The following is a 22,500-nucleotide window of genomic DNA, read 5'->3' as shown; positions in this document are numbered from 1 at the left end:
AGCACCACAGATGTGATGTTTGCTTTGAGAATGTTGATGGAGAGGTATAGAGGAGGCCAGAAGGAGTTGCATTGTGTCTTTGTGGATTTAGAGAAAGCTTATGACAGGGTGCCGAGAGAGGAGGTGTGGTATTGTATGAGGAAGTCGGGAGTTGCAGAGAGGTATGTAGGAGTGGTGCAGGATATGTATGAGGGCAGTGTGACAGTGGTGAGGAAAGTATTCACACCCCTTCACTTTCCCCACATTTTGTTGTGTTACAGCCTTATCCCAAAATGGATTAAATTCCTTTTTTTTCTCATCAATCTGCACACAATACCCCATAATGACAAAGTGAAAAAGGTTTTGTAGAATTTTTTGCAAATTTATTAAAAATAAAAATCTGAAATATTGCATGTACATAAGTATTCACATCCTTTGCTATGACACTCACAATTGAGCTCAGGTTCATCCTGTTTCCACTGATCATCCTTGAGATGTTTCTACATCTTGACTGGAGTCCACCTGTAGTAAATTCAATGGATGGGACATGATTTGGAAAGGCACACGCCTGTCTGTATAAGGTCCCACTGTTGACAGTGCATGTCAGAGCAGAAACCAAGCCATGAAGTCAAAGGAATTGTCTGTGGACCTCCGAGACAGGATTGTATCGAGGCACAGATCTGGGGAAGGGTACAAAAAAATCTCTACAGCTTTGAAGGTCCCGAAGAGCCCAGTGGTCTCCATCATTCGTAAATGGAAGAAGTTTGGATCCACCAGGACTCTTCCTAGAGCTGGCCGCCCAGCCAAACTGAACAATTGGGGGAGAAGGACCTTGGTCAGGGAGGTGACCAAGAACCCGATGGTCACTCTGACAGAGCTCCGGTGTTCCTCTGTGGAGATGGGAGAACCTTCCAGAAGGACAACCATCTCTGCAGCACTCCACCAATCAGGCCTTTATGGTAGAGTGGCTAGACGGAAGCCTCTGCTCAGTAAAAGGCACATGACAGCCTGCTTGGAGTTTGCCAGAAAGCACCTAAAGGACTCTCAGACCATGAGAAACAAGATTCTCTGGTCTGATGAAACCAAGATTGAACTCTTTGGCCTGAATGCAAAACGTCACGTCACGTCTGGAGGAAACCAGGCACCTCTCATCACCTTGCTAATACCATCCCTACAGTGAAGCATGGTGGTGGCAGCATCATGCTGTGGGGATGTTCTTCATTGGCAGGAACTGGGAGACTAGTCAGGATCGAGGGAAAGATGAATGGAGCAAAGTACAGAGAGATCCTTGATGAAAACCTGCTCCAGAGCGCTCAGGACCTCAGCCTGGGGCGAAGGTTTACCTTTCAACACGACAACGACCCTAAGCACACAGTCAAGACAACGAGGGAGTGGCTTCAGGACAAGTCTGTGAATGTCCTTGAGTGGCCCAGCCAGAGCCCAGACTTGAACCCCATTGAACATCTCTGGAAAGACCTGAAAATAGCTGTGCAGCGATGCTCCCCATCTAACCTTACAAACCTCGAGAGGATCTGCAGGGAAGAATGGGAGAAATACCCCAAATATAGGTGTGCCAAGCTTGTAGCTTCATACCCAAGAAGACTTGAGGCTGTAATCGCTGCCAAGGGTGCCTCAACCAAGTACTGAGCAAAGGGTGTGAATACTTATGTACATGCAATATTTCAGTTTTTTATTTTTAATAAATTTGCAAAAATTTCTACAAAACCTTTGTCATTATGGGGTATTGTGTGTAGATTGATGAGAACAAAAAGGGATTTAATCCATTTTGGAATAAGGCTGTAACATAATATTTCCCCGAGTTACCCCCCCCCCCCGAACAGGAGCCCTGACCGAGGCGCTAGTGCCGCCACCAGGACACATACCCACATCCGGCTTACCACCTGCAGACACGGCCAATTGTGTCTGTAGGGACGCCCGACCAAGCCGGAGGTAACACGGGGATTCGAACCAACGAGCCCTGTGTTGCTAGGCAACGGAATAGACCGCTACGCTACCCAGACAGTACCATTGTGAAACTCCAGCTGATATTTACGAGTCACCTTGTGCCTCAGGAATACAGAAATATTACACATAGCATATTTGATAACACTGGTGCCCTGCTCTTCCAATGAAGCTACGTGGGATTTGAACCCCAGACCCTGATGGCGTTAGCTCCTTGCTCTGCCTATGGACCGACCCAGTACCACATCCTCCTCTGAGTCTCATTTCGGGTCCATGCGTCACATTGTCTCCTGCAAGCGTCTTAACAGCCAGGTGACCTGCAGCATCTAGAATATCCCCTCAAAGCGTGGGAAGCTGCATAGCAACCGGTGACAATACCCTCCTTCAGTTTACCCACACCAGTCTCCGCTGGTTTCCCTAGCAACCACGGCTCTCGGTGTTGCAGCGCTGCTATTGGCTGAGCTGGACTGAGGCGTGAAACCGCTGACCTGTCGACCCAGTGCACAAAACAAACGTCCTTCTGACAGCTGACAAGCAGCATGCCACAACCCAATGTACCGCAACACAGTGTATCACTACACAATGTACCGCAACCCAATGTACACCAACCCCATGTACCGCAACACAATGTACCGCAACACAATGTACCACAACACAGTGTGTCACTACACAATGTACTGCAACCCAATGTACAACAACCCCATGTACCGCAACACAATGTACCGCAACACAATGTACCACAACCCAATCTACCGCAACACAATGTACCACAACACAATGTACTGCAACACAGTGTACTGCAACACAGTGTACCACAACACAATGTACCGCAACTCAATGTACCGCAACACAGTGTACCATAACATAATGTACCACAGTCCAATGTACTGCAACGCAACATACCACAACCCAATGTACCACAACCCAATGTATCACACGCAGTGTACTGCAACCCAATTTACCGCAACACAATGTGCCACAACACAATGTACCGCAACACAGTGTGTCACTACACAATGTACTGCAACCCAATGTACAACAACCCCATGTACCGCAACACAATGTACCGCAACACAATGTACCACAACCCAATCTACCACAACACAATGTACCACAACACAATGTACTGCAACACAGTGTACTGCAACACAGTGTACCACAACACAATGTACCGCAACTCAATGTACCGCAACACAGTGTACCGCAACACAATATACCATAACATAATGTACCACAGTCCAATGTACTGCAACGCAACATACCACAACCCAATGTACCACAACCCAATGTATCACACGCAGTGTACTGCAACCCAATTTACCGCAACACAATGTGCCACAACACAATGTGCCGCAACAGAATGTACCACAACCCAATCTACCGCAAGACAATGTACCGCAACACAATGTACCACAACACAATGTACCGCAACACAATCTACCGCAACACAACCCATCTGCATGTGATACATCTAAATGGACCAAGTGTGTCATGGAGAGCTGTACATTGTTTGTGTGTGTGTGTGTGTGCACGCGTGCGTGTGTGTGTTTGTGAATGGGGGGGAAACAATTTAGGCCGGTGTTCCAGCTGTTGATATCAAACGCATCCCTTCTAATATACTAATGAAACTCTGATCAAGCTCTTTCTCTCTCTCTCTCTCTCTCTCTCTCTCTCTCTCTCTCTCTCTCTCTCTCTCTCTCTCTCTCTCTCTCTCTCTTCCTCTTTCTCTCTCTCTCCCTCTCTCTCTCTCTCCTCCTCCTACTACTTTGCTACTTCAGAATGGTGGAAGATCTGGAAAGTGTTGGCAGTGTGTGGTGTTACAGAAATGTGCTTTGCTGTGTTGTGGATGAGGAGCTGATCTTGGGGAGTGTCCTGACATGAAACTATTGTTGAAAATCAAAAAATCTCTCTCTCTCGCTCTCTCTCTCTCGCACTCCCTCACTCCCTCTCACTCTCCCTTTCTCTCTCGCTCTCGCACTCTCTTTCTCTCACTCCCTCTCTCTCGCACTCCCTCGCTCCCTCTCACTCTCCCTCTCTCTCTCGCTCTCTCACTCTCTTTCTCTCACTCCCTCTCTCTCGCACTCCCTCGCTCCCTCTCACTCTCCCTCTCTCTCTCGCTCTCTCACTCTCTTTCTCTCACTCCCTCTCTCTCGCACTCCCTCGCTCCCTCTCACTCTCGCTCTCTCTCTCGCTCTCTCACTCTCTTTCTCTCACTCCCTCTCTCTCGCACTCCCTCGCTCCCTCTCACTCTCCCTCTCTCTCTCGCTCTCTCACTCTCTTTCTCTCACTCCCTCTCTCTCGCACTCCCTCGCTCCCTCTCACTCTCCCTCTCTCTCTCGCTCTCTCACTCTCTTTCTCTCACTCCCTCTCTCTCGCACTCCCTCGCTCCCTCTCACTCTCGCTCTCGCTCTCTCACTCTCTTTCTCTCACTCCTCTCTCTCGCACTCCCTCGCTCCCTCTCACACTCCCTCTCTCTCTCGCTCTCTCACTCTCTTTCTCTCACTCCCTCTCTCTCGCACTCCCTCGCTCCCTCTCACTCTCGCTCTCGCTCTCTCACTCTCTTTCTCTCACTCCTCTCTCTCGCACTCCCTCGCTCCCTCTCACACTCCCTCTCTCTCTCGCTCTCTCACTCTCTTTCTCTCACTCCCTCTCTCTCGCACTCCCTCGCTCCCTCTCACTCTCCCTCTCACTCTCTTTCTCTCACTCTCTCTCTCTTGCACTCCCTCGCTCCCTCTCCCTCTCCCTCTCCTTCTCGCTCTCTCACTCTCTTTCTCTCACTCCCTCTCTCTCGCACTCCCTCGCTCCCTCTCACTCTCCCTCTCTCTCTCGCTCTCTCACTCTCTTTCTCTCACTCCCCCTCTCTCGCGCTCCCTCTCACTCTCTCCCTCTCCCCCTCTCTCTCGCCCTCCCTCCCTCTCCCTCGCACTCCATCTCTCTGTCTCGCCCTCTCTCTCGCTCTCTCTCTTTTCACACTGGGGCATTAGGATACACCCATCCAGCTGAACATTTCACGACATATAAACGGACTGCATTTATACAGCGCTTTTCTAGTCTAACGACCACGCAAAGTGCTTTACAGTGGACATCGCACATTCGCACACATTCACACACACACATTCACACACACACATTCACACAAACATCCATACCTTGATGGCAGAGGCTGCCATGCAACCTGCTCATCAGGAGCAGTTAGGAGTTCAGTGTCTTGCTCAAGGACACTTCGACACGCTCTCTGGAGGAGCCGGTGATTGAACCCCGAATCTTCTTATGACTAGACGACCCGCTCTACCTCCTGAGCCGTGCCACCCCCAAAACCTTGCTTAAGATCCCATCTAACACACCAGCACGTGGCCCAGTCCCGATCCCGATCCTGAGCCTGAGCCCTCCAACCAAACCATCTCTGTAACAACAGCCAACCACCATTTCAACCATTTTCCTTCTAGGTGTAAAGAGAGAAAGTGTCACCTTTGGTTTTCAGCTGTGGATCTTTTTATCAAAAATTCAAAGTTATGGGGCATCCGGGTCATGTATTGCTCTACTCCGTCGCCTACCAACATGGGGATCGCCGGTTCGAATCCCTGTGTTACCCCTGTGTAGGCGTCCCTACAGACACAATTGGCCGTGTCTGCGGGTGGCAGGCCAGATGTGGGTATGTGTCCTGGTTGCTGCACTAGCGCCTCCTCTGGTCGGTCGGGGCGCCTGCTCGGGGGGTAGGGGGAACTGGGGGGAATAGCGTGATCCTCCCACGCGCTACATCCCCCTGGTGAAACTCCTCACTGTCGGGTGAAAAGAAGTGGCTGGTGGCTCCACGTATATGGGAGGAGACGTGGTAGTCTGCAGCCCTCCCCGGATCGGCAGAGGGGGTGGAGCAGGACGGCTCAGCAGAGTGGGGTAATTGGCCAAGTACAAATTGGAGAGAAAAAAGGGGGGAAAAGCCAAAAAAAAAAAATTTTTTTTTGCAGTTATTTTGACACGTCGGTCTTGCAGGAGGGCAGATTTGTTCTCCATTGTTGCTTTTGTTAACCGGGTCTGAAAGAAAAGACAGAACACATTTCTATCGATCACAGTTCCTCTCAAAACTAACAATCTGCCCATGGTGTGTGTGTGTGTGTGTGTGTGTGTGTGTGTGTGTGTGTGTGTGTGTGTGTGTGTGTGTGTGTGTGTGTGTGTGTGTGTGTGTGTGTGTGTTGCAGAAGAAGAGGAAGCAGGCAAGCCGAGATGCGGACTCCCTCAGTCTCTGCAGTCTGGACATCAATGTAAGTTCTCGCCGTCTCTGTTCTACCGTCCAGACAGATGTTTGGAACAGAACACAGGATGCTCGGCTACCAGTCAGAGTGACTGGGAGTCCAGGATAAGACAGAAAAAAAAACATCTGTCAGTGTTGGTGAACTAAAGACACCAGTAAATGAGTGATACACAGAAATTTGGAGAGCAAGCTAGCAGCTGGCCAAGTCCTGATGTAGATTCTGTGGGGGGGTTTTCTGTCTATTTTCTGGCCTTAGCTGCTCCGTTTAACTGCCACCTGAAAGAGAGGATCACCGTATATGTTGGTCTGCATTGGGCCTGGTCTAAATGCTGGTTGAGAGAACTTCATAAGTATTGTTCCCTGGAATGAGTTCCCTCCGTAGGGTGTCTGAGCTCAGCCTTAGAGATAGGGTGAGGAGCTCGGACATCCGGAGGGGGCTCGGAGTAGAGCCGCTACTCCTTTGCATCAAAGGGAGCCAGTTGAGGTGGTTCGGGCATCTGATTAGGATGCCTCCTGGGCACCTTCCTTTGGAGGTTTTTGGGGCACGTCCAACTGGGAGGAGACCCCGGGGTAGACCCAGAACTCGCTGGAGGGACTACATGTGCAATCTGGCCTGGGAACGCCTCAGGATCCCCCAGGAGGAGCTGGAGGGCGTTGCTGGGGAGAGGGACGCCTGGAGTGCCCTACTTAGCTTGCTGTCACCACGACCCGACCCCGGAGAAGCATCTGGAGATGAGATGAATGTTTCCAATGGAGAACTTTGCTGCTGCAGGCTTTGTTTATATTATTTGTTTGGCATTTTCCGCCTTATTTGACAGTGATGGTTGAGAGATGGGATGACATGAAGCAAAGGGCCCAGGCTCAGATCGAACCCAGGCCACTGTGGTAAGGACTCAGCCTTGGTATGAGGTCCTACCAGGTGAGTCGCCGGGGTGCCCCCACGCTGCAGGCTTTTAACGGGGTTAAATGTCACGTTCGTTTGTGTTCCTCAGTTTACTGTGGTCTCCGTTTGCTGTCTAAATCACTGTGAGATGTTTTGAGTATTATCTCAGGGCTTTCAACTCCAACCCTAAAGATTTTCTCTCTTTGTCTCCTTCATAATTTAAATCTAAAGTTCTCTGCCCTGAGAGAAAGTTTTTTGAAAGAGCCGACGATGATGATGGCTGCGACGACAATGATGATGGTGGTGGTGGTGGTGATGATGAGTGTTTGATGATGAAGTGGGAGAAGCTGGGGATATTGGTGCGCTGGGTTCTTAAGTATTTTTAGACACTTGAACACAATGGATGGTTGGGCACCATTGTCTGTTTACTGTCAGTCTGTAGACGGGGCCCCCTGTGGTGGGCGGGCTCTGGAGGTGTGGTGGGCGGGGCTGGTGGACACTGACTGACAGGTCAGGAAGGAGAAGGGCAGAGCATTGTATGAGGTGTTGGGTAATATTTTTAGCTGCTGAAACACAATGAGATGTTCGCAACCATTGTATCTAGATTTACTGTCACCCTCGCCCAAGAAGCAAACATACATCCCAGTTGTGACATAGAAGAACTTGGAAGGATTCCAGTCCTCAATGATTCATTGTTTGATTCCTGGAATTACGATTCAGTTGCCGAGCAACAAGACTCAGTTTATTGGCTGGCACTTAATTTGGGTTGTGGAAACAAAGTTTTATCATAAATCCCAACAGGAAGTACTGCTGACTACTGGGACCAGTTCATTTCAGCGGTAGATGGTGAAGGTGTTCAAAATGTTCTCGAGCCACAAATAGATCTTTGTGTTGCACGGAGCTTGGATTTGACGCCTGATTTTGTGAAAACTCTCCTCAGAATGGTCTGTTGTCATTTTTACAACCTGGTCCGTTGTAGTGTAACGTCTAGTAAATTGAATGATGAGAAAATGAATGTAGTTTTCTTAAAGATCCCATGAATTTAAAAATGTATTTTCGCCCTTGTTCCCTCTTTAAATCTATATCTATCTCCACTGCGTTCTGCACAGTGTGGTAGTGGGTAAACAAGGATCAGCTTTCATAGATCTTCACTTAGCAACCAGCTACCAATATGGGCAATGTTTTCAGAAAAGCATTAATTAATGTATTCCCCCATTGAGCTACACAATTTTTTATCATTTGTATCAATTTGACAATGTTTACTTTTACCTACACTAGGAATTTATGTATTGAAGGTTTATGTCGTGTCTATAAAATGTGGACATCTGGGTAGTGTAGCGGTCTATTCCGTTGCCTACCAACACGGGGATCGCCGGTTCAAAACCCCATGTTGCCTCCGGCTTGGTTGGGCGTCCCTACAGACACAATTGGCCATGTCTGGGGGGAGGGGAAATAGCATGATCCTCCCACGTGCTACGTCCCCCTGGTGAAACTCCTCAATGTCAGGTGAAAAGCAGTGGCTGGCGACTCCACATGTATCGGAGGAGGCATGTTGTAGTCTGCAGCCCTCCCCGGATCAGCAGAGGGGGTGGAGCAGCGACCGAGATGGCTCAGAAGAGTGGGATAACTGGCCAAATACAATTGGGGAGAAAAAAGAGGGAAACCCCCCCCCCAAAAAAAAAAGTGAACATACTTTAAGCTGCAAATAAAAACATAGCTTAAGTGTGGTGAGATGCATGTACCCTTCAACACACCAGTGGTTGGAAAAATTCACAATAAATATATAAATTCTTTAGTAACATCATCCTGCACTTACTTGTGGGCCCACACTAACAAAAATGTCCAGTGAATGAATGGATGGAGTGAGATGGAGAGAAGACAAGTGGTCTTCTGTCACCAAATATAAACCAGCCAATAGCATACTGACTTCCACATTCGTCTAAACAATGCCCAGCCATTCACGGCTGGGCATTGTTATTGTTATTGTTATTGTTATTAGACATTGATGCTGGGCATCAGTCTAATCAAACTCCCTCCCCATCGTCTAGATCCATGGTCCTCAATCAGGTCCTCAGGTGCCACCAGTGCAGCTGGTTTTCCGTTCTCCCGGGTGGCTCATGACATTCCACTGTTATTCCAGCTCAGTAAACCAATAGGAATGTGGGTCCCAGACCGGTCCGAAAACCTCCACCCAAGACCACCACAGACGACCCTTGGCATCAACGTTAGGACCCTGTAAGCCAGTGTTTCTCAACCCAGTCCTCAAGGAACCCCTATCCTGCATATTTTCTTTGCAACCCTGAATAGGTACCTGTTTCTAGTTATTCAACCAATCAGCAATTAATTTTGTCAGATGTTGCACACCTTGCATAATTAAGTGCTGCGAGATGATTGGTCGAGTAAGTACAAGCAGGACTACTAACTATGCATGGTTACAATGAAAATCTGCAGGATAGGGGGTTCCTTGAGGACTGGGTTGAGGAACACTGCTGTAAGCAACATGCCCAGTTAATAAGTTGGTATTTTTAACCCCCTGTACAGCTGCCAGCCGTCCATTAGTTTCTGGGTGTTTCCTTTACAACTTTAAACAGGATATCCACCGCTTTAACGAATCATAATAGAAGGCTGTGGCTCAGAGGAACCACCTCTCTTCACTTAACAATCCAGTGGTGGCAGACAAGTACCTGAGAATAATCTGATGGTAGGAAACTACAGTCTGCTTCCGTTTAGCTTACTTAATTGTGCTTACATTTAGATTAGGCTGGGTTAGTTTAGGTTTGGTGAGGTTATTTTTAGTTTAGTTAGCTTTAGTGTAGGCTATTTAGCTTAATTTAGCTCAGTTTAGTTAGGTTTAGTGTAGGCTATTTACCTTAATTTAGCTCAGTTTAGTTGGGTGTAGTGTAGGCTATTTACCTTAATCTAGTTCAATTTAGTTTAGTTAGGTTTAGTGCAGGCTACTTAGCTTAATTTAGCTCAGTTTAGTTAGGTTTAGTGTAGGCTATTTACCTTAATTTAGTTCACTTTAGTTAGGTTTAGTGCAGGCTACTTAGCTTAATTTAGCTCAGTTTAGTTGGGTGTAGTGTAGGCTATTTACCTTAATCTAGTTCAATTTAGTTTAGTTAGGTTTAGTGTAGGCTATTTAGCTTAATTTAGTTCAATTTAGTTTAGTCAGCTTTAGTGTAGGCTATTTAGCTTAATTTAGTTCAATTTAGTTAGGTTTAGTGTAGGCTACTTACCTTAATTTAGTTCAATTTAGTTAGGTTTAGTGTAGGCTACTTAGCTTAATTTAGTTCAATTTAGTTTAGTTAGCTTTAGTGTGGGCTACTTACCTTAATTTAGTTCACTTTAGTTAGGTTTAGTGCAGGTTATTTACCTTAATCTAGTTCAATTTAGTTTAGTTAGGTTTAGTGTAGGCTACTTACCTTAATTTATTTTAGTTAGGTTTAGTGTAGGCTATTTAGCTTAATTTAGTTCAATTTAGTTTAGTTAGCTTTAGTGTAGGTTACCTAGCTTAATTTAGTTTAGTTAGGTTTAGTGTAGGCTACTTACCTTAATTTAGTTCAATTTAGTTTAGTTAGGTTTAGTGTAGGCTACTTAGCTTAATTTAGTTCAATTTAGTTTAGTTAGGTTTAGTGTAGGCTACTTAGCTTAATTTAGTTCAATTTAGTTTAGTTAGGTTTAGTGTAGGCTACTTACCTTAATTTAGTTCAATTTAGTTTAGCTAGGTTTAGTTTAGGCTACTTAGCTTAATTTAGTTCAATTTAGTTAGGTTTAGTTTAATTTTGTGGCAAACATTTCAAATATATCGACTAATACGTACAAGTAAAGTGATTAAATGGGAAAAGTAGCAAGTGTAAATCCAGGCCCCCTCAGTTCACGTGAAGGGGTGTGGGGACGTGTGGCTTCAACATCACAGACAGAACGGAAAACAGAACCAGACAAAACAAATATACATTGTGAAAAATCAGCCCTCGGTCATATTTCTAATACCTTTCACTGTATGTGTGTTGGGTACAGCAGCAGACACGTGCTGGCTTGGCATATGTACTGGACAGGGAAAGGGTGGGGGTGGGGGCAGCTCACACAGCGGGTTGGCCTGATATTGCCAAAGGCCACACACACACACACACACACACACACACACACACACACACACACACACAGAGGTCAGCTGGAAAACTACTGGGAAGACAGAAGCTTGGCTGGCTGCAGGCTATTGTTTCTGTCCCTTCCTCTCCGCCTCTGATAAGAACACTGATTGTCATTGATTGTTGTCCAGCTCAGGGCGATAGACTCTACCAGCCCTGACCTGCTGTCTTTGTTGCCACTTTATCGAACAAAGTGATGAAACTGGGTCACGAGCTGTCACAACAACACTGTAAGGGTTAGCGGTTCCACTCCTTTGTGTTACTCAGCGGATCCAGCAGGGTGTGTGTGTGTGTGTGTGTGTGTGTGTGTGTGTATATATATACCCATTCCACTGGTATAGAGCATATTATTATTATATTGATGTTGATTTTGATATAGAGCAGGATAAGTGGTTTGGATAATGGACTATATCCATCCATTATCCAAATCGCTTATCCTGCTGCCAGGGGCGCCGGGATGCTGGAGCCTATCCCAGCAGTCATTGGGCAGCAGGCGGGGAGACACCCTGGACAGGCTGCCAGGCCATCACACAGGGCCCCCCCCCACCCCACACACACATACATACACACACATTCACACCTAGGGACAATTTAGTACGGCTGATTCACCTGACCTATACGTGTCTTTGGACTGTGGGAGGAAACCGGAGCACCCGGAAGAAACCCACACAGACACGGGGAGAACATGCAAACTCCACTCAGAGGATGACCCCCAAGGTTGGACTATCCCGGGGCTCGAACCCAGGACCTTCTTGCTGTGAGGCGACCGCGCTAACCGCTGCGCCACCGTGCCACCCATATAGGCCATAGGGTTAGTGGTTGTTTCAGGGAGGGCATCCAACGTGAAATTTAGCCAAATCGTTATGCAGATTGACAAGACTATACCGATTCGGTCAAGGCCCGGGTTAACAACGCCCGCCATCGGTGCTGTGCCCTCACAGGGTGCCGATGGAAACTATCAAATTCACTGTGGCGACCCCTGAGAAACAGGGGACAAGCTGAAAGAAGAAGAAGATATATATGCATAGAACAAACTTGTGAAAAATAGAAGAGATGTGTAGCGAGGAAGAGGTAGACTGATGAAGAGGAAGAAAGAAATGGAGAGGAGGGTTTTTACAGATTGCGAACCCACACCATTCATCCCTCCGTCTTCGTCCCCGGGGCCATGCGGCGACCTGCATCTCCTGTTTATGTTTGATTGGTTGAGTTAAAAAGCAGGTCAGAAGCTGCCACGTGGTCCAGGTCATGTGGTCATTATATTCTTTTGGTACGTGTTCTGTCTGAAGGCTTTTCATAATAACCACAATAATGTCGCGCTTTACTAATGCGTACTGCTAATCCACGTGTTGTAAATCAGAAATGATACGTTAGAACACATTAAAGATCCACCGTGATCCAGATCCAGACCAGTTTTATTGTGTAATATTGATGTCCAGAGTAATTTCTTCGTCTTCAGGGAGTATCATCTCATTTGTTGTAATTGTTTTAGCGCCCCCTCTCCCAACACAGACAACTCTCAGGAGGTTGAGTTAGGGCCTGTGTCCACCAAAGATTTTTTTTTCCTGGCTGAAAACTCTAGGTGCTCTTCTGAAACGGCCAGCTGGAAGCGCTCGAGAGTGCTTTGGAGGCATGGTGTTTTTCCAGCTCAGGTGGTTTGCTTGCTCTGATACGGAATATCCACGGACGTAACGGTTAGTTTACGTGTTGCAAGCACCTAATTTGGCAGGTAGTTCAAGTTATCAAAAAATAGGGCTACTGGATGTAAAAATGCTAGTCCCAACGGCATGCCTGCCCACTAACCACAGGGCCCAACCTCGACCCAGAGGCCCTCACCTGCCTCCAAACCCACACCATTCATCCCTCTCCATTTCTTTCACCCTCTTCATCGGTCTACCTCTTCCTCGCCACACATATCTTCTATTTGTCACCCCAAACCCAAGAGCGCACCTCATACACGGACCTGGGGTCCCCCAAAACCACAGATCCTTCCCGTACCTCTACTGGCGTGGCCCAGGAGCAGGAGCCCATGCCCCAGTAGGCCCGGGATCCCCCTGTCGCCACAGTGCCCAGCTCCCAGGACAACCACCATAGCCGCAGGAGACCCACCCAACTATAGGGACCTGGCATGGCCCGAAAGCCCTCCACATGCCCGAGACCAATGACATCATCCCGGATCAGGAATACTCATGTGTCGATGGAAGGTGCTAAGACGTCGATAAAAACAGCCCATATTTCTTTAAAGGAATCAAGCTGGTTTTTGGATAATGCCACTAGTCTTTCCATTGAGTTACGTTATGCTGATGGGTGTAACCATTGGGATGTGTTGAGATTGTTTCAGTTGAGTAGAACTGTTTTCTTGGCAACTGTTAAGGCCATCAAAATGGGTTGCTGGTGTTTGGGTGGTGTTTCCACCGAGGACAGATCTCCGAGAAGACAAACGGATGGACAAACTGGAATGCCATGGCCCAGGAGAGAGGAGGGTTTATGAACTGTGTTGGTCCAGAATGTCTGATTAGGTGGAGCAGAGCCGGATGGTGTGGAAGTAACTGCCCGTGGTACTGAGTATACAATGTGGGCAGGCGTCTTTGTCTAGGAATCCCGTTTTGAGCATTGGGTGTTGGGTGATATGTGCTCTATGTAAGAATTTCTACAGGATATGTTGCATTTTTCAATCGTAGGTCATAGAAAACGTGTTATTACAAATATACCTTCAGAGGGCGACACCGGTGGTGACAGCAAAAAGGTTTTTTTTTAAGCTAGCAATAGGAGTAAGGTCATTGTTCATCGAAGGTGGTTGAAGGGTGTTGGTAGTTAATTTGATTTTTACTTTTGGAGACTGCTGCAGTTGGAGATGTTGCGGAAAACCGTGGCCACCGATGTCATACCTCTGGCTTAATGTTGGGGATGATGAAAACGAATTGTTTTCAACAATGTCTTCCAGATGGGAGATGCCTTGTCGCGTCCAAGACTCGGAAGATTCATGTTTTGTTTTAACCTGAAAATCCAGGTTGCGCCAAATGGGAGAGAGTTTGTCTGGCGATGGAGTCTAACCTGAAAGTTTCTTGAATTATCACCAGGCTCTGGGAGTCATTGCGAAAAAGGGATTTTTAAAGCAATTGTGTTTCTTTATTGATGCAGAAAGAAATGGGATGTCAGATATTCATAATTCCTGACATTCAATTTGTTCTATCTCCAGTTTTCCACTACCCAAACTTCACCCTAAACTTAACTGACACCCAAATTTAAAGCTAAACTGCTATCTAAACTGAAAACTAAACTCGACAACTGTAACTGTAGTAGTTGTTGGTGCGGCATGAAAATCAGCTTTTTTACTAATGATGAGGATGAGGATACTCATCCTCATAACCGTGGAGTAACTTGATATGTACAACTTGAAACTTTTCACCCGTGTGCTGGTAGGTGCAGGTGAAAGTGTGTGGCCAGTTGTGTGCATGTGATGGACATTTAGCCATGGTAAATCTTGCAGGCGTTGCGAAAAATACGCCATTGTCAATAGCGCACGCCAACAAACAGGAAACTGGTACGACCGCTGCAGACGAAACCGGAAGTCAGTGGACTACAGTTATGCACAGAGCCCGTGTCTGCGGGCGGGAAGCCGGATGTGGGTTTGTGTCCTGCTCGCTGTACTAGCGCCTCCTCTGGTCGGTTGGGGTGCCTGTTCGGGGGGGGGGCTAGGGGGAATAGCGTGATCCTCTCATGCGCTACATCCCCCCGGTGAAACTCCTCACTGTCAGGTGAAAAGAAGCGGCTGGTGACTCCACATGTATGGGAGGAGGCATGTGGTAGTCTGCAGCCCCCCCCCTGGATCGGCAGAGGGGGGTGGAGCAGCGACCGGCACAGCTCGGAAGAGTGGGGTAATTGGCCGGATACAACTGGGGAGAAAAGGGGGGGGGGGTCCCAAAGAAAAGAAAAATAAACGGGCTGAATTTGTGTGGTCTGGTCCCAACATTATCAAGTGTTGACACCACTGTTAAATCCAGCTGAGCAGAAGAAGCTGAGCAGAGGAAGCTGAGCAGAGTTCAAACCTGCTTCACAGTCACAGTTCTGTATTCTGTCTCATCCCAGCGGGTTTCACATTTGGATTTAAACTTGCTGCCCCGGCCTGTTTGGCGTGGGCCACCGGTGTTTTTCGTAGAATCTATTTTATTTTTGCTGACGTTTATGCAGCGGGTGCTGTAAAGACGAGGCGAGGGGAGACCTCGAGGACAGAATGACAAACGGCAGAGGAGAGAGGACAGGAAACGGTGGTGAGACAGCGGCTTGAATCAAACCCTGGACATCCCATCATAACAACCTGTTTGTGTTCCACAGTGGCTTTGCTCTCCCCTGGTGGAAATAAAGGCCGGCAGACTTATCTAAACACGCCGCGTGTGACATTCCTGGAATTTAATGTCTTCCTTTGATTCAGCACGAAAACCAGAAACCCGCAGGTTGCTTTTCCCCAAGAAAACCCTCCATGGAGAAAGTGGCGATCTGTACATCGTGACGTCATGCCTGTGAAGCCGTCTGAAAACCTCTTGACCCCTGTACTGACGGGGCCGTGGCTGATAACTCCACCAGGGTCATTTGTGTTAGATGTAGATACAGTCATGTCAGTGTGAGGTCTTCTATGGACCTGGTTGTATGTACTTTTTTTTTTTTTGCACAGTTTTGGCAACTCCAAAACTGTGCAACAAGAGAAATGAACAACAATGATAGTAAAATGAAAATATGATGAAAATGCATTAAAAATACAATCTAAAAATAAGTTTAGAAAAACTATCCAGGTTATAACAAAAATAAATATAAAATAAATAAAAAAATATATAAAATAAGTAGAAATTTAATAATCATAATAATACTCGGAACAGCCCACATATTACGACGAGTACTGTCAATCAAGTGACATCTGCCCTATAGTGCCTCAGGTCCATAGTTTGGACCTGGCTCTACAGGATGTAAAACAGGAAACACGAAAGAAATGATAATAACAATAATCATAATAACAACAATCATTTATAATTAAATATCAGGTTGTATGTACTACAGGTCCATAGCCTGGAGAAAGGTGTTTTAACCGGCTTTAAGCAAGATACTTTGCTGAAAGGGCCTTTGTCCCTTTGAATGTTATGGATGGATGGATGTAATATCTACATAGCCATATGTGAATGTATGGATATGGATATGTGAATAGAGGTGAATCTGTATTATAATTTGTATAAATCTTATAAATTCAATTCAGATTATAAATTGTATAAATTCAATTTGTATTGAATTTGTATAGACTACAGCAACAAATGTCCTCATTCAGGACAGTGTGAAGAATCGATCTGTGTGTGTTTATGTCGTGGATAGACTAACAGACAGATAGACACAGGTAGATAACAGTTGAGATGAGCGATAGAGAATGGCAATGTAATCTATCTGTCTATGTGTGTCTGTCTGTCTATCTGTGTAAGATGGATGTGGGTTAACGGGTTACAGCTGAGTTTAGGATGTACGACGTAAACGACTATCATGATGGGAGAACCAAAAATTAAATGGAGTTGCTGTCAACACCAACAGCAACTTCGGAGATACGTCGCCTTGTGTCTCAACGCAGCTTTAGCAGCATACAATAAGATCACATGAAATGTCATCATTTCATCTCATCTCATCATCAGCCGCTTCTCCGGGGTCGGGTCGCGGTGGCAGCAAGCTAAGTAGGGCACTCCAGACGCCCCTCTCCCCAGCAACGCCCTCCGGCTCCTGGGGGATCCCAAGGTGTTCCCAGGCCAGATTTGACATGTAGTCCCTCCAGTGAGTTCTGGGTCTACCCCGGGGACTCCTCCCAGTTGGACGTGCCCCAAAAACCTCCAAAGGAAGGCGCCCAGGAGGCATCCTAATCCGATGCCCGAACCACCTCAACTGGCTCCCTTCGATGCAAAGGAGTAGTGGCTTTACTCCGAGCTCCCTCTGGATGTCCGAGTTCCTCACCCTATCTCTAAGGCTGAGCCCAGACACCCTACGGAGGAAACTCATTTCAGCCCCTTGTAGTATCTGTGATCTCACCCTTTCGGTCACTACCCAAAGCTCATGACCATAGGTGAGGGTTGGAATGATGATTGACTGGTAAATTGAGAGCTTTGCCTTCCGGCTCAGCTCCCTCTTCACCACAACAGTCTGGTACAATAATAATACATTTTATTTGTGGGCGCCTTTCAAAGCACTCAAGGACACCTTACAGAACACAGTAAAAAAAACAAACAAGCAGCACTGTATCAGACAGCATAAAATCAAAACAAAGCAGGGTAGACAATAAAAAGTTAACACAACAGATAAGTATAAAATCATCTGCACAAAACTCAATGAAGCATGGATCAGACTGAATATGCCAGTTTGAAAAGGTACGTTTTGAGATGGGATTTGAAGGTTGAAAGAGAGTCACTGTTGCGGATTTCTTGTGGGAGAGAGTTCCATAGGTGGAGGGGGGGCAGAATGACTGAAGGCTCTAGACCCCATGGTAGTCAAGCAGGCCGATGGCGTAGTGAGATGGAGAGCAGAAGAGGGTCTTGGAGGGGGAAGACCAAAGAGGATAGAATTACAGTAGTCAATACGGGATGTAACGTGGGTGTGAGTGAGTATGGCTGTGCTTTTAAGTGTAACTGATGGCTGAAGATGATTAATATTGCGTAGGTGGAAGTATGCAGACCGAGTAACATTGTTGATGTGAGCTTGAAAAGATAATGTGCTGCCCAGGATGACAACCAGACTCTTAACCTGAGGTGATGGAGGAACTATAGAGTTGTCAATAGTCAGAGAAAAACTATCAGGTTTGGCCAAAGTAGATTTATTGCCTACTAGGAGGACCTCAGTTTTATCACTATTAAGTTTGAGGAAGTGGTATGAAAACCAGGATTTAATTTCTAGTAAGCAGTCAGAAAGGGAGGTGGGCGGAAGAGTGGAGGTATGCTTGGCGGATAGATAAAGCTGTGTGTCATCTGTGTAGCAGTGAAATTGATGCCGCATTTCGTGAAAATGTGGTCAAGAGGTAGTAGGTAGATAATAAATAGGAGGGGTCCCAATACAGAGCCCTGGGGAACACTGGTAGTAACAGAAAAGGACTGTGATCTCAAATTTTTAAGTTGGACAAACTGAGTGTGGCCAGAGGGATATGATCTAAACCACTCAAGGGGGGTGCCAGTTATTCCAATTGAAGCTAAGGATGTTATGTGAGATGGTATCAAAGGCTGCACTCAGATCAAGGAGGACAAGCATGGTTAAGAGCCCAGAGTCGGCTGCCATCAACAGATCATTAGTGATTTTCACCAAGGCTGTCTCCGTAATGTGCATGGAGCGAAAACCAGACTGGAATTGTTCAAACAGATTGTCGTGTCAAGTGAGCGTGTATCTGAGATGCGACTGTTCTTTCAAGTGTTTTAGAAATAAATTTGAGATGGGGGGAAAATTATTCAAATCGTTGGGGTCTGCACCAGGTTTCTTGAGTATTGGGGTTATTGCAGCTGTTTTGAGAGATGAGGGAACAAGACCAGAGGTAAGGGAGGAAAGTGTGATATCAGTTATCAAAGAGGATAGAGAAGGTAGACCGGATTTTACTAAATGAGTAGGAAGGGGGTCTATCGGTCAGGTAGATGGTTTGGATTTGCGAATAAGACCAGAAATTTCAGCAACAGTTGGGAGTTTAAAACTAGACAGTGAAGCAGAGAGGAGGACCATAGAAGGGTGAATAAGATGAACTGTATGCAGTGTTATTCGACGAGGTCCATTGCTGAGGAATATTTTCAATTTTAGCTTTAAAAAAGTCACGAAGGTGTTACATTGAGCAACTGAATACAGGCGCACTGCAAGAGTGTTCGGTGGCTGTAAAATATTGTTTACCATGGTAAACAGGACTCTAGTGTTCCCTTCCCCTGATTTAATTAAATTTGCATAATTAGACGATTTAGCTGTGGACAGAGCCTCCTTATAATGAAGTATGTTGTCATCTGCATTACTGCTGATGCTGCATCAACTAAATGTCATATGAAACAGAGTTAAAATGCGTTTACTGTTTACTCTTTAATTATTGTAATGTGTTACTTCCAGTCGCCTCTCTGCCGTGTCTCCTCCATGCCGCAGAGACAGGGGGCAGGAGAGACTGGCTGTGGGATTTCACCACCCCAGGCCTCCCACAACATAATACCTCCAGACCTAGAAGCATGTTTCCCTGGCTCCGTCACGGTGCCGCCAACACCTCCGCCCCCCTCCCCGTTACGCAAGCAGGAGAAAGGGTCAAAGGTTGACGGTTGTGCTCCTCTGCCTTCAAACAAGGCAGAAAATGAAAACATAAAATGAAGGTTAATGAGTTTGTTGTGTGCTTACAGTCAGACAGACAGACAGTCAGACAGACAGACAGGATTAAAGCCAGCAGGTGGAAGTGTGTATGTGTGTGTGTGTGCACGTGCATGGTACTTCTGTATTGGTGTAACAGGAGTTCTTCCTGTATGTTCTGTCTCCCAGCCAATCAGCGTAAAGAAACGTGCCGTGTTTGGCGGACAGAGGAAGTGGAAAATAGAAAACTGGCAGCACATTAAGAACTTTGTCACTTGGGTGTGTATCTTTTACTGTTGGCCACTGAGTAGCTTCTCTGCAGCAGTTTGTGGTTGAGTGCCTTGCTGAAGAACACCTGGCTTTTACAGGCAGTAAGATGGACCACAGCCAAGAGGCTTTCTCTAGAGACAAAGACATTAGAAGAGGCAATGAGATGAACGAGGCGACCATCTCCCAGTCGTTCTGATGAGCACATCCAACACTCGTACATCTCAGTTTTCTGTGTGTGTGTGTGTGGATGTCTTCTCCTGGATCACCACCTTGCCATGGTGGAGAAGCTTGCGTACCAATGATCCCAAGAGCTATGCCGTCCGGAGCTCGCCTCCTGGTAGGGTCACCCAAAGCAGATAGGTCAAGGGGGAGGTTCCAGACGAAGCGTGATCCAATAAACGGAGTTGGATCAAGTGCAACTGGACTTGGTATATATACATGAAGACGTTTCGCCTCTCGTCCAAGAGGCGAAACGTCTTCACGTATCTATACCAAGTCCAGTTGCACTTGATTCAACTCCTTTGGATAACCATGACCTGGATGAATGAGAACATTCACAGACGCGATCCAACAAAGACCTCAACGGCGGAACTGGTGGAAGGTGTCTCCAGGTCACAACAGCAGTGAAGGTGGATGAAGGCTGCAACAGAGGGTGGACCCTAATCGTCTTGGTTCTCCATGCCGTTGGACTCTGGCCACGCCCTGCCAAGGACCGTGTGGTGGCTGCAGGCGCATCAGCCACTGCACGTAAAAAGCTGTCACGTGCTGGCGTCCTCCCATTATGTGGGTCCAGGATCGGCCTCTACACCCACGTGAAGACCCAGAAGGAGGACAGTCATACTCGATCCTGAGTGACCGCCAATGATGATGATGATGGTAGTGTGTGTGTGTGTGTTTGTGCGCCAACGACCTCTCTCTGACCTGATCCAATTCTCTAGTTTCACATTTCTCTTTACCATCGCCTGCTCTCTGTCTCCCTCTCTCTCTCTCTCTCTCTCTCTCTCTCTCTCTCTCTCTCTCTCTCTCTCTCTCTCTCTCTCTCTCTCTCTCTCTCTCTCTCTCACTCAGACACATACTCCCAATCACACTGCTGCTCCCAGTCACTATGGCCTCTAAATAAGTATAAAGGACATAAAGGGGTGTAGCTGTAGAGAACAGTGACGGTGGTGTCCATGTATAAAGGATATTAAGGGTTTGACTGAAAGTTGAGTCAGTTCATCTGGGCACAACGTTTATTGAGAGAAACATTTCGTCATCATCTAAGTGACCTCTTCAGTCTCAACTGACTGCAGGTAACCCCACCCTTATGAACAACACAGTGGCATAACGACCCAAACTAACGACCAGTTTCATATGCAAATATGGGTGTGACCATTAACTAGAGTTACAATGGTCATGTGTACTATTCACAGAGGACTGGGGAATACTAGCAATCACAGCGTTGTAAGATGGTGACAGATGTACTCTTTTTTTGGGGGGGATTTTTTTCTCCCTTTTTTCTCCTCAATTTTACTTGGCCAACTACCCCACTATTCCGAGCTGTCCCGGTCGCTGCTCCACCCCCCTCTGCTGATCCGGGGAGGGCTACAGACTACCACATGTCTCCTCCGATACATGTGGAGTCGCCAGTTGCTTCTTTTCACCTGACAGTGAGGAGTTTCACCAGCAAGACGTAGCACGTGGGAGGATCACACTAACTCCCCCCAGCCCCCCCAAACAGGCGCCCCGACCGACCAGAGGAGACACTAGTGCAGCGACCAGGACACCAAGCCGGAGGTAACACGGGGATTCGAACAGGCGGTCCCTTTGTTGGTAGGCAGCGGAATAGACCGCTACACTACCTGGAGGCCCCAACTACAGATGTACTCCCCCCCCCCCCCCAGTTTCAGGGATGGTCGTTCTCTCTTCACATAGATGGCCTCTTTGACTCCCCATTCAAACCAGCGTTCCTCCCTATCAAGGAGGTGCACATCCTCATCCTTGAAAGAGTGGCCACTGGCCTGTAGATGGTGTAGACTGTGGAGTCCTGGCCTGTAGATGGTGCAGACTGTGGAGTCCTGGCCTGTAGATGGTGCAGACTGTGGAGTCCTGGCCTGTAGATGGTGCAGACTGTGGAGTCCTGGCCTGTAGATGGTGTAGACTGTGGAGTCCTGGCCTGTAGATGGTGTAGACTGTGGAGTCCTGGCCTGTAGATGGTGCAGACTGTGGAGTCCTGGCCTGTAGATGGTGTAGACTGTGGAGTCCTGGCCTGTAGATGGTGCAGATGGTGTGGGCCACTTCAGGCTCACATCCGTTTTGTCAGGGCCAGAAGAAGACCATCAGTGCCGCATCATTGCCTAAAGTGGCCCACATCCGGATGCTGTCTGGGGTAGATTTCTCTCAATAAACGTTGTGTCCGGATGAACTGATTCGACCTTCTGTGGGTTCCTTACCCGGGGTACCGAGCATCAAGACAGATGTGAAGGGGTGTAGGTGTAGGACGGTGATGGGGGTGTTTTAGATAGTAGGACGGTGATGGGGGTGTTTAGACAGTTAAGTTGACTAATAGCGTGTCGTCTTTCTGCTCACCTCGGCTTTCGGTTCAGACTCGTACACCCCCACGTGATTTCACATCAAGATATGTAAATATATTATCTGTACTGCAGATAGCATCTAAACTGTGGCTACAGATGACTGTCAGCTGGTTTATGGCGGCGGTT

General features: G+C 47.1%; 1 protein-coding gene across 2 annotated transcripts in view; it reads left to right on the top strand.

The window, feature by feature from the left end:
- Positions 1-22,500, top strand: part of arhgef3 (Rho guanine nucleotide exchange factor (GEF) 3) — a 68,652-nt gene that overhangs the window by 5,559 nt on the left and 40,593 nt on the right. Inside the window, exon 2 of one of the 2 annotated variants that reach the window (XM_056273598.1) lies at positions 6,141-6,200. In XM_056273598.1, coding sequence (XP_056129573.1) covers positions 6,141-6,200 — 60 coding nt within the window. Of the gene's footprint in view, positions 1-6,137; positions 6,201-22,500 lie in introns of both variants that reach the window. The other variant, XM_056273597.1, reaches the window with a different exon arrangement.

This window comes from Lampris incognitus, chromosome 2, assembly GCF_029633865.1.
Source record: "Lampris incognitus isolate fLamInc1 chromosome 2, fLamInc1.hap2, whole genome shotgun sequence".
Lineage (NCBI taxonomy): Eukaryota > Metazoa > Chordata > Actinopteri > Lampriformes > Lampridae > Lampris > Lampris incognitus.
Note: the sequence above shows the minus strand (reverse complement) of the source record. Positions and strands in the feature narration are given on the sequence as shown.